Source organism: Pteronotus mesoamericanus, unplaced genomic scaffold (assembly GCF_021234165.1).
Source record: "Pteronotus mesoamericanus isolate MK-2021 breed Mesoamerican mustached bat unplaced genomic scaffold, CSHL_Meso_final scaffold_167, whole genome shotgun sequence".
NCBI lineage: Eukaryota > Metazoa > Chordata > Mammalia > Chiroptera > Mormoopidae > Pteronotus > Pteronotus mesoamericanus.
The window spans coordinates 10,206,354-10,219,030 of NW_026555308.1; the positions used below are offsets into that span (position 1 = coordinate 10,206,354).

Sequence of the window (12,677 nt, forward strand, 5' to 3'; positions counted from 1 at the left end):
TCTAAGGGTTTCCATTGCTCAACTACCTACCCTTCCCCCAGCCCAGGACCCACCTCCAGCTCCCACCATTCCAGTCCAACCTCTGATCTGTTTAATTAGAAGGTGCTCTTCTGAAAAGAAGGAAACAGACCTGTGTCTGGCAGAGCCCGTGTGAGATTAATAGACAACCCTTCCCTGCCACCAGGATAATCAGGAGTTTTAGCCAGACCTTTGAGCACACTTTGAGGTAGGGAGGAACCAGACCCAAAACACAGACTATGGTGGCGAAACAGACTAATAAGGAATTTAGCGATCTGGCCCGTGACCCTCCAGCGCAAAGTTCTGCAGGTCGAGTTAGTTGGGGACAATATGCTTTATTAGCAAGCCACAATTATGGGACCTAATGACAGCCCATATCAAGGCAGTGTATTCTTTCTTACAATTCATTTTCCTACAGACTACCCCTTCAAATCACCTAAGGTTGCAATTATAAGAATTTATCATCCTAATATTAACAGTAATGGCAGCACTTGTCTTGATATTCTAGATCACAGTGGTCCCCTGCATTAACCATTCCTAAAGTTCTTTTATCCATTTGTTCACTGCTATGTGAGTCAAGCCCAGATGACCCCCTAGTGCTAGAAACTCCACAGATCTATAAAACAGGCAGAGATAAGTGAATGGAATAGCTCGGGAATGGACTCAGAAGTACGTCATGGGGTGTTACCTTCAAGTCAGAATAACCTGCATTATAGCTGGAATAATCTTTAAATAACTGTTTCTTTTTTTTTTTAATTTTCTTATTTGGCTGCTCTCTTATCAGACCTCATCTTTTTTAATTTAATTTTTTTTTTAATTTCCCTCCATTCATTCACATGCTCATCTGAGAAGACTTAAAGTTCTTCCAGCTTTGGACAATAACTGCTTTCAGAAACTGTAAAGTACTTACAAGAGAGCAGTTGCCCAAGATTCAGAATTTTTTTTAAAAAAAGGAACATGTGTATTATGTGGCCAGTGTCTTCACTCTAACTTGGTTATGAGACTAAAACCGCCCCTCACTGCTCTGACATGAAGACATCATCTGAGGGGGAGGGAGATGGTTGCTCCGTCATCACATCAAAGGACGCTGCGTTGTTCTAGCAGCATCCATTCGTGTTTAAGCCTTTTACTGTTAGAGAACTGAGGTTACATAATACACTTTATGCTCTTAACTGATGTGGCTGGAGCATGGTACTGAATTTATAGCATCAGCAGAACAGAAAACGTCATGTATTTTATGCATGTCAATGAAGGAATGACCTGTTCTAGTTCTACACAGAATGGAAATTGGAAGTCAAACATCCTTTGTATTCCAAAATAGGGTCTCAGACATTTTGTAATTTTCATTTAAACTGTTAGAAGGCTTGGAGCTTTTAGTTAATCTATCTTCCAATACATTGTTTAACAGCACTGAATAAATGATGTATGTCAATGGACGAAGGATCAACTAATAGCTCTGCTAGTGATTAATTTATTTTTCTTCAGTAGGGTTGCATAAGCCAAAAAAAAGTTTTTATGTTATGAGGATAAAGTAAACTCTAAAAATATCCAGGGAAAAATACAATAAAGGTTACCCACAATAGGCCACAGATTTTCTGGAAAAAAATGAATCAGAATACAATAGAACAACAGCTAAAGGATTTTGAGAGGAAAAGCCACAGATCTAACAATTTTATGTTCAGTGAACCTGTTGCTCATGCTTAAAGCTGAGAAAAATAAGGTATCAAAAGAATAAAGAGACAACAGTTAAAGGAAAATAATGAAAAATAATGACTGGTGGTGACTGATTTATCTGTACATCAAAACCCAATATAAAGCTGCAATAAACACGGCAGTGTGGTGAATAGTATAAGAATGAACCCTCTAATCAATGCAACTGAATTAATAACCTTAAAATGGACCCCACTATAATTTTGTCAAAGTTAGGGACAGTGCAAACATTCATGCCATTGCTGTTACTTTTCAAAATTGTGAAGGTTGTAGCCTATGAAATAAGAACTATAGATATTAGAAAGGGAAATACAAAACTATACTTACAGATGATATAATTGACGATATTCCTTACAAAGTTCTAAGGGTACAAATTGACAAACTCTTGATAAGACAGAAAAGTGCTCAGATATTAGATCAACATAAAAATAATGAGTAGGAGGTAAAATAGGAAATGTTTAAAAATTGAACTAATAGCAACAAAACTAACTTTATAAGAAATGAAGTATTTATAGAGAAAATGATAAATCTTCACTGAACAAGAGACTTGTATAAATGGCGTGATATACCATCTTTATGAATGAGAAGATTCAATAGTATATAAGTGCTACTCAATTCTTCCCCAATTATTTTATAAATTAAATACGGTCCCAATTATATTTTTCATAGAATTTGACAAGCTTATTCTGAAATTCAAAAAAAGAACCAAGGCTTTTGGGGGAAAAAGAACAAAGGAAACTCTCTCCCACCAGATGCCAAAAATATATGACAAAGCTCTGTGATACTAGCTATTGTTGTACAGAAATAAATCAATGAAAGAGAGGACAGTCCCAGGTAGAAATGAAGTTTTAATATATGTTTAAGGAGGTATTTCACAGGAGCAGAGAAAAGGTTTTCAATAATTTGTGTTAAAACGACTGGCTGTGTATTTAGAAAAAGACATAAGTTGGACCCCTACCTCATAGGTCAGACAAAAATAAATTTTACTAAAAACCAAAGCTATTAAAATAATACAATAAAATATGAGCAAATGTTTTTGACTTTGGCATTTTAAAGACCTTTACAAATAAAATGTTTTAAAAACCATAAAAGAAAGACTGGTAAAATTTGACCATAAAACAAGTCCTCAAATAACATCCTTTTGTTATCATATGGGGAAGATGCTGTAGGCCATTAGCTTGCAGTAATACTGGTTTATGGTATGCAGCTCTGCCACAGCGCTAAGAACCTATCACCATTATGTGAGGACTTCCTGTACTAAAATGTTAGGGTTCAGCATAATGAAATAATCAACAAAGTTAAAAAACAAGCAACATTCCAAAAGATATTTGTAACATATATAATAATTATCTACAATATACATATATTTGGGGGGGGCAGCACTTATAAATCAAAGGGAAATAAGCAGTGGTTATGAACGAGCAATTCCCAGAAAAGGAAATACAAATACCCGATGAGCATATGAAAAGACAGTCAAGCTCATTAGCAATCAGAGAAATGCAAATTAAAACAACAAAATTATGTTTCCGCTTATTAAATTGCCACAGACTTAAATAGTATGTACTATTTAAGTAATGTACTTTCATACATTGCTGCTGGTAAATTGTCATAACCATTTTGGAGAATATTTTGGCGGTAAAATATGCACATACCCTAGATGGAGCAATTCTAGGCTCTACTATCTCCTCCGGAAAAGCACATGCCCCTATCAACAAGAAAGCCTGAACAAGTGTGTTCATTGCCTTGTGTTTAAGAGCAAAATCAGAAGACAATCCAAATGTCAGCTACTGGGTGAATGACACCAAAAATAATAGTTTCTAACACTGTGGACGTTAACACATAGGAAAAGGTCTGGAGAGACACATTGAAACTAATGACACATCACGCCCAGAGGATGGACAGGAGAGCAGATCAGCTGGACTGTGGCTAGTGGTCAGGGAGGACTTTAGTCTTATAAACAACCCAGAAGCATCCAGGTTATACAGAATGTTTTCTCTGAAGAGATTGAGAATAACTCACACTTGGTCAATATATTTAAAGTCTTGGAAAGAAGTACCTGCTTTACTCCTATGGAAATGAACAATGGACGTGAGCAGGGAACCAGGCTTGGAGATACGGCAGGTTGGGTTTGCTTAACTGGAATAAACTGATCTCGGGAGTGAAGTGCTCTGTTTGTTCAAGTTCCTGGAGATCAACTTAACAACCGAAGGAAGCAGCGTATCGTCTGGTCCCCAGTGGCACAGCTTGCATCCAGTGACAAAATCAGAATTGCTGTGTTCAAGCCCCACCTCCACCACCTCTAAACTGGCAATCTGTGGGCAAACCATTTGCCCTCACTGAGTCTAGGACTTCCACATGCATAGGACAGGGTCACATGGCATGTCCTAGCTACGCTCCCGGGTTGAGTCTTACACAGTACATATAAGCAAAAGGGCTCTGAGAGCTGTAACAAAAACTATAATGACATAAAACAATATGACTCACCCCCGCCCAGAAAAAACAAACACCAGGATAAAATATGCATGTGCTCATTAAGTAATTAAAAACTCATTTGAAATAGCTGTTTTCCCCCAAATTTCTCATCAGTTCAATACCGCATGTCACATTCTAAAATAAAGCCAAGATGAGGTCATCAAATAGCAAAAATGAAACCATTAAAAAAAAAACCCCATTAAACAATGTCATTCCTACTATAAAGAAAATAACTGATCACACAAAAATTTTAAACTTTTGTATCAAGTAATATAGGCAAAAAAAATAAAAGGTAGACAACCAACCTTCAGAGCAATGAATGCCACATTTAATACAGAAAGATCATTCACAAGCTGTAGTAAAAAAGGCACACTCTCTAAAAGAAAAATAGACAGTTTCCAGAATTATAAGCCAATAAATCAAGAGAGTGTCTGATCTCAGTGGAAAATCAAGAAAAGGAAAATTAAAAACAAATGAGATACTATCACTGAGTGCCAAACTGGACAAAATGACAAACGCCAGTAGTAACACTAGATGTTGTCAAGACAAAGTCCATGGACCCAGAGCAGTGCCGTCGGGGAAACACACCAGCCACACGTGCCATTTAGAACTTGCCATCATCCATGTTAAAAAGTGAAAATAAACAGGTAAAATTTTTGTTTATGTAACCCAATATATCAAAATGGTTAGTTGAACTTGCTATAAAATTAGAGAGATATTTCATTTTCTGAGGAGTGCTAATTCTTTGAAAGTTAGTATCTATTTTATACTTACAGCAATTTAATCCAGATGCTAAATTTGTATTGGTAATATATTTTAAATTTCTAAAATTTTCCATTGAAAGAGGAGAGTTGCACACCTGAGTTGTTCCAAACATAAGTTTTTCCCAGTAACTAAATTGAGTACCAGGTTTTAGAATTTATTCTAAATTAAAATTAAACAAAATTCAGAGCCTCAGCTCCTCAGTCGCACTCGCCACATGCCCTGTGCATGGAGCCGCCCGTGGCTGGTGGCTGCCGTCCTGGAAGGCACAGTCCTGGAATGAATCCTCCCTCCTTGCTCAGGCCTGCCCGTAGGCAGAGGCAGCTCCCAGCCTCCTGAAACCTGACACGGTGGCTCTGGGATCAATATTCAAGAAAATTTCAAGACTTACTCCTTAGGCCCTGTACCCATCCGTACCGTCCACCCCTCCGATGGAAACGTCCGTCATCCTTTTTTGTTCCTGCTGTGACTTTTCCCATGCGACCCACAGCCCAGTCCTTAACTGGCACGTTCTGGAGTCTCATGATCTAAATAGGAAATGACAACGGCAGTAGTAAGAATGATGATGATAAAAAGCAATAGTGGATTTCCATCCACTGAGCTGATCATGGTGCCAAACGCCTTTGGTTTTTTATCAACAATCTGCGCCCCTCCAATGTGCAGACAGGAAACAGGCTCAGAAAAGGAAAGTAACACACTGGGGTCCCACTGTTAGTAAGTGGCAGAGCCCTCACTGTTGGAACCAAAGCTGAGTGGCCCTCCCCCCAGTTTGCTCTGGTTCTGTGAGCTGCCTCCCCTCCTGAGGTGCTCTCATCTGTCCCTGGTCACCAGCAGGGGCTCCCAGCTCTCATGGGGGACTTGAGGGCATTGGGGTCCCACCTGGGGCACCGCTTCTTAGGATATTAGGCTAAGATGGTACAAAGGGGAAGGAGCCACCACATGAGCACCTGCTGTGTGTTAGGCACTTGCTAAAGCCCCACGCACAGGCTGTCTCATTTAATTCTCACAGCAACTTGTAGAACAGCAAGGGTCATTTTTTTTTTTGTTTGTTTTTTAAATTACGCTTATTTAGCGTATGTACACATAAAAGAAAAATCACCCTCTAATCCCACCCAACAGAAAACATGCACAAACCCAAGGTATACGTGGAGGGAAGGGCCCCGGCCCCAAGGTAGTGGTTGGGATGGTGCAATCCTGTGAGCCAAGCCTCAGTCAGGAGATGATGGCTGGACCAAAGTGTCGGACGAGCTGAAGCTCCCACCGCTGGCCCTAAAGAAAGCGTGCGCCATAGCCGAAGGTCTGTTTGATGCCCTTGAAGTAGTAGCGCTGCCAACCCTGCCGTGTCCTCTCCTCCTCAGGGGCAGGGATGCCTCGGCCTTCCATGCACAGTCCAGTCTCTCCATTCTTGTCGATGAAGGTCAAGGTGATGGTGGCAAAGTGCCCTTCTGGCCAAGATTTAAACCTCCACTTCATCACAATATGTTTCTCAGGGATCAGATCCGTGAATTCCCCAGTGACGTTGCCATCTACCTGGTGGAACTTGCCTCCTTTGTCTGCCTCTAACACTGCAGGAGCATGGGCAAAGGCCTGGACCAGCTCTTGGGTGGTTAACACTCTATAAAGCTCCTCTGGTGATGTCAGGAAGGTGTCTTTAAGGGTGATCTTACAAGTAGGGATTTTTACACCAACTGGTGTGGACTAGGCTTTTGTAGGAGCAGATTTAGTCTTGTGCTCCTCAGTTTTTAGTGTTGGCCTCACGGTTTGGTCTACTGACTCTCCATTCAGTGTAGGCAAGAGCATGCCCTGTGTGAACTCTGTTTTGAGGGTGCTGATGTAAATTCCCATTGCTTCTCTGAGGAGTTTCACCCCTTCTTCTTTCATTAAGGCCACGAGATTTGTGTCAGGCTCATCTTTGGCAAGGCTCACACTAATCTCTACTTCGTCCACGCTGTTTTCATCAGACAAATTGGGGATCTCCACGTGTCCCTTGTACTGCACCCCAGACTTAGAGGTGCCTGTCCAATTCAGTTTGACAGACCACTCATAGAAGAAGATAAGTTTGCCTTTGCGATTGTTAATGGATGCCTCTCCGTCAAGTTTGTTCACTTCTGTCACCTCACTCTTGTCTTCCTCATTTTGCACCCGCACTGCGAGGAACAGTGTTTTCAGTTTTTCTGTGGACCAGTTTGAAGCATCCCTCTCAGTCCAGTGCCAGTTGTTGACGTGGGTGGCGTCCGCCCGCTCCTCCACGATCCAGCGTGGGTCACCCTCACCCGACTTGGCCATCGGCTTTCCTATCGCGGCGGCACCAAGTCCCAAGCAGCCGCAGCAACAACCTCAGTGCTGCCTGGCCCCAGTCGCGCCGTCACCAGGTCCCAAGCAGCCACAGCAACCACCCCAGCACCACCTGCTCCCAGCCGCCCGGCAGCGCCTGGAAACTACTAGAAGCGGCCGCAGAACCTTCCGGCTCGCTTTTCCTTCCACCCCCTGCCCCCTCCCCGCCTTAACTTGGCCTGTCATTTTATAGGAACCAACCTGCCCAAGGGCCAACGCTTGAGAAGCGGCAGGCGGGGACTTCCTGTGGAGTGTGTTTTGTGGGCTCTTCCCAGGTGACTGGTGATGGGGGCGAGGCCACTGGGCAGGGTGCATTCCCGCATCCCCCTGCCTCGGTCTCCATCTAATACCTGTCTCACAACTGAGTACAACCCACAGGGCGTCTGACAGGAATATTTGTATCACGGCTGTATGCCCTCTGCGAATGAGGAGCCACTGCAAAGCCCAGCGTGTTGGCAGTGAATTATTAAGCACCTACTGTGTGTTGATCCTAGGCTAATAATTCACATATGTTTTCACATCCAAGTCTCTTAACAACCCTACAGGCACGGTGCCATCATTTGCTTTTCACAGATTAGAAAACTAAGGCTACGAGACACATCTAAGATGAAAAAGCAAGCGAGTGGCAGGGTTGGGGAACTGAGCCACGTCCAGGAGCTCGCGCTCACCCCGAAGGCTCCTTTCCCCCTTCCTCCAGGCCCGCATTCTCCCTGCCTGTCTGCCCTGCGTCAGGCGCCCCCCAATAAACAGAACTCAGAAATGAGCAAGACAGTCCCAGCCCTCAGAGCTCTGCACCCCCGTGCGTCTCTGTGCCGACATCATTTCCTGATGCCGGGTTTCCAGGTGCCAGTTCCCCGCCCTGGGGCCGTTGGGTGGGGGGGCCCCGTGACCGGGTCCAGCCTACAAGCTCGAACTGGCAGCACTGGGAGTCAGCGCCACGGTGAAGCCCGTAGGAGTCTCTCTGGTCCCCGACTCTCAGCTCAACTTGTAGGCAGGGGCTGATCCGCAACCTGGACGGACAGCCGTTGAGTGACCTCTCACGGGGCGAGGGCCAGGCTATGGGGTGTGACGCACAGAGGTGAGGGGTTTGTTACTGCAGCAGAGCCCAAGACGTCCTGGTCAGCACGTCAGTGAGACACACGTTCAAATACTATACAAAGTAGTTGTAACTCATGCAGGAAGTGAGAACACAATCAGACAGGTGAACAGAGACTCTGTTGGTAAGGAGAGGCTGAGCTGAGGTCTGAGAGCTAACAGTGATGGCAGGTGACATTTGCTGATGAGCCAGGCACTGTGCTAAGTGCTTTACAAACATCCCAGCAAAAGCCGTTCTCAAAGAAAGCCTGAAGCTTAGAGGACTGGGTGGTCACTCTCTCCACTCACCCATTAAGCGCTGAGTACCTAGTATGTGCTGAGCAAAGTCAAGTCCCTGCTTTCATGGGTTTCACACCCAGGAAGGAGGTGGGGTGAGGGGTGGCTATTGAGAGGAGATGTTCCAGAAAAGTCTCCCTGCCATGGTGACAACGGAGCCGAGGGTCAGAGAGGAACCATGAGCCCTGCACACAAGGACGGCTGGAGAAGAACATTCCGGAGGGCACCACTGGTGCAAAGATCCGAGGCCGGGGGTGCCTGATGGGTCTGAGAACCAGGGGCGATGGCGGCTGGAAGAGGGGGGAGTGAGCGGTGGAAGATGAAGTCAGAGGCACGGGGTTCTGGGGGCCGCTCCAAGTGAGACAGAAATCTTTGGAGGGTTCTGAGCAGAGGAGGAACCTTATGTACTTCATGCTTCAGAGGACCTCTTAGGGACAGCCGTTCTTGAACAAGTATGACTGGGCCCCTTAGGGGACATTTGACAATGTCTAGAGATGCTTCTTGTCTCAAGTCAGGGGTTTCTAGTAGGCAGAGGACAGGGATGCTGCTAGATGTCCTGCAGTGCGCAGGGCGCCCCCACAGCAAAGGGTGATCCAGCCCCAGGCACTGGGAGAGAGCAGGCGGCAGGGGAAATGCAGAAGCAAGGAGTCCAGTTAGCCCGCTGAAGAGTCCAGACAAGAAACAGTGGCGGCTGGGAGCAGGGAGGCCAGGAGGACTCGGACGGGAGGCGCGCTCCGGAGGAAGGGCCAGCGGACTCCTGGAGGACGGGAGGTGGAGCATGAGAAAAGGGAGAGGTCCAGGACATCGCTGAGTGTCATGGTCAGAGCAATAAAAGAGCAGAGGCATTTACCTGCCAAAAATTTTAGTTGAGCAGCTACTATGTGCCAGGCACTATTTTAGGTGTCAGAGACATAGTGCAAAGAAAAAAAAAATCACTGTTCTCATTGGCACTTAGTCTTTGGATGGGAAGAAAACTGACAGATAAGCCAACAAATTAATAACACAGTAACTTCAGACAGCAATAAGCTCTTGGCTAAGAATGAAACAGGGCAATTGGATAGAGAGGGGATCGCTTTATGCGGAGTAGTCGGGGAGCTCTCTGAAAAGCTGACTGGCTGAACAACTAAGGTCAGCTATGAGATCTGGGATGGAAACATGCTGGGCAGAGGGTATGGCTGATGCAAAGGCCCAGAGGCAGCAGAGCGCATGCGTGCTTGCAGAGCCGTCGAAACAGCAGTGCGACTGGAGCAAGGGAGTGAGAAGCAGCGGGCACTGGGCAGGTGGGCAGGGGTGCAAAATCAAAGGGTCCTCAGAGTTCATCTCCAGTGCAGCTGACCGCCATTCGAAGGCTTAATCAGAGTATAGATTTAGCTTCCAAAGCTGTCTCCTGGCTGCAGGGGGGAAGGGACACAGGGGGATGTGGGGAAAGTCAGAGATGACCTTGCATAATATAAGACAATAAAAAGCTGATTGCTGGGCCGGGGCCCTGAGCCTTCGGGCGACCCGGGCCTCCTCTGCACACTTGCTGCGGTCATGCGGCCGTGCGCAGGCCGCGGCCCTGGCCATCCCAGAGCATCCCACTCAAAATGCCGGTGGCCGGGACGCTGGGCCTCCCCTGGCCACGAGACCCCGGTCAATCCAAATAGGCACGGTGCTTGGGTGGGACAGTCCCAGAGCTGTGCTGTCAGGCAGGCCTGGATTAGGGTCCTGACCCCAGCATCCGGGCGCTCCGGCTCCCTCCTGTGTGAAAATGAAAACAGTCATAGTACCTGCCTCGCAGTGTTGAACATGTGCAAAGTGCCCAGCCCAGAGCAGGTGCCCAGGGAATTATAACAACAATCACCTGTCTGTGCAGGTGCTGAGACTGAACGTAGTGAAATGTGTGCCCTGTCCGGCCCCCTATTGGTTAAGAAAGAAAAGTGAGGCCAGCAGAAGGTGCTGGATGGGAAGGAGTTAGTGGGTCTCAGGCCCTAGAGCCAGGACCCCGGGGTCGGGGCCTTGCTGTGGGCTCTCAGGCAGCTCCTTTGATGTTGCTGAACCTCAGTTTTCTCACCTGCAAAGTGGGAATAACATAGCAACTACTTCTGGGGGCTGATGAGAGCACTTCATGACGGAAGGCACAGAAGATGCTTAGCTTAGCACCGCATACCTGATGGCTCATAAAGAGAGTTGTTATGATGATGAATGGTAATTAGAGGTAATATACTGTTCAATGCCCACTTCCAAAGGTACAGCTCTCATCTTTCTGACTGTGGACACTCTAAGGCAGTGGTTCTCAAAGGACAATCCCCAGATCAACAGCATCAGCACCTGGGAGGAAGGCCTACGTCCCAGCCATTCAACCTGTGCAGTCACACTGGGTCCTGCACTCAGGGTGGCCGCTTGCTAGGATTCAAGCTCTGCTCTCCCCATCTTGGAATTCTTACTTTGAGCAAGAGGCCCTGCAAACCTTGTAGCCAGGCCTGCCCAGGAGCTTGTTGAGAGATGCACACTCTGGGGAGCTCTGCTGTGCTGTGTTTAGTAAGAGACCCACAGTCTGCGGGAAGTGAGGAGTGGGCCACATCCTCCTCAGCGGCCCACAGCAGCCATGCAGAACTTCTCCACTGGAACAAAGCCACGGCCAGCCCGCGGCAGGCGGTGGGCGGGGCGGGGGACGGCGGGGGGTGGGGGGGCACGGCACCAATAACCCCACCTTTCTGCTTCCGGCCTTAGCCTCCCCTCTGCTGATACACAAGCTGTACATCCGAGGCGAACTTAACAGGACACTGATGACTCCTCCCTCACTTTCAAAGGCTCTTTCCAAGACCCAGTAACTGACTTCATAGCTATAGTTCTGTAATCTTTTCTTAAGGAGGCCCGCCACCAAATCATAGAAGCTTCAGGCTCCTAGACACCTGGACCTACTGCGGTCTGGCGAGGCAGGTGGCAGTGCCTGAGCTCATCCATCTCTGCTGCTAAATCACTGTGACGGTGCCTCTCAGACTTCCCGGTGCACCCACACCACCAGGAGGGTTTGTTAAAATCCAGATGGCTGCACCACCCCGCGTTTTAGTCAGCCCATCTGGGCCTGATAATGTACATTTTTAACAATCTCCCAGGTGATGCCGACCCAGGGATCACACTTTGAGGACCGCTGCTCTGTGAGCAATCTTCCTACGTCCACCTGCCTCTACTCCCCCAGGTTCATGGAGCTGAAGCTGCTCGCTGGCCCAGCAAACACCCTTGACTGCTGCCTCCAAGGGGCTAACCCTGCTTGTCCACCCTCTTCTGGGGAGCCCTCCCTGACCTCCCAGACTGGGATTGGAGCCCGTCCTTCAGGCATCCATAGTCCTTTCTCCCTCTCAAGCTATGCTGCAGCGCTCAGCCGCTCACAGCGGCCCAGGCAGACCAAGGAAAACTGTCCTTTGTCTGGATTTCCCCGTGCCCACCAATCCACGGCCCACGCGCCCGCACTCCTGCCCCCGAGGCTCTGCACACTGGATCCAGGAGCTGCTCCTCCTGCGCCCCCCGTGGGGCCTCCCCATCAGGGTGACCTTCTGAAGATTCATTGGAGAGGGCAGTGCGTGCTTTCCCGAGGGAGACATGGGTGTGGGAGCCAGGGGCTCCTCCCAGGTTGAGTTATTACCAGAGAGGTGGCGGCTGCTCCTAGCACAGCAGCCTCTGGGATCTGGGAGCTGCTTCCTAATTAGGTCACAGCCAGCAAAGAAGGGACGAAGGGGTGTTGCTTTCCTTTCTGCACACCCATGCCCATCTCCCTCTCCAAGAATACAGCCTCGAGTGTGGATGGGGTTGTGGTTTAAAAAGCCTTCATCGAGCACTTGGCCTCTGCCCCCACCCCCCATCAGTTCTGCCTGTCCCTGCATGGCTCTCAGGCCCCAGGTTTTCTCCTTATCTCGCCCTGTCCGCATGGTCCAGCCTTGGCCCCCTGGGCCGTGCTTCCTCTGCCCCTGCCCCACGCTGGGCTGTCCTCACATAATACCCTATTCTCCCCAAACTCCCGCAGCCATTGA

The 12,677-nt window shown here is 47.5% G+C and overlaps 1 protein-coding gene and 1 pseudogene across 1 annotated transcript; one reads left to right on the forward strand and one right to left on the reverse strand.

Moving 5' to 3' along the window:
- The first annotated feature begins 257 nt into the window (after positions 1-257).
- LOC129083304 (ubiquitin-conjugating enzyme E2 D3-like) lies at positions 258-754 on the forward strand (annotated as a pseudogene).
- Positions 755-6,055: 5,301 nt separating this feature from the next.
- LOC129083402 (activator of 90 kDa heat shock protein ATPase homolog 1-like) lies at positions 6,056-7,356 on the reverse strand. Its single transcript, XM_054589240.1, is given in 1 exon segment — positions 6,056-7,356. A coding segment is annotated over 1 exon segment (1,017 nt). The 5' UTR covers positions 7,249-7,356; the 3' UTR covers positions 6,056-6,231.
- Positions 7,357-12,677: the final 5,321 nt, after the last annotated feature.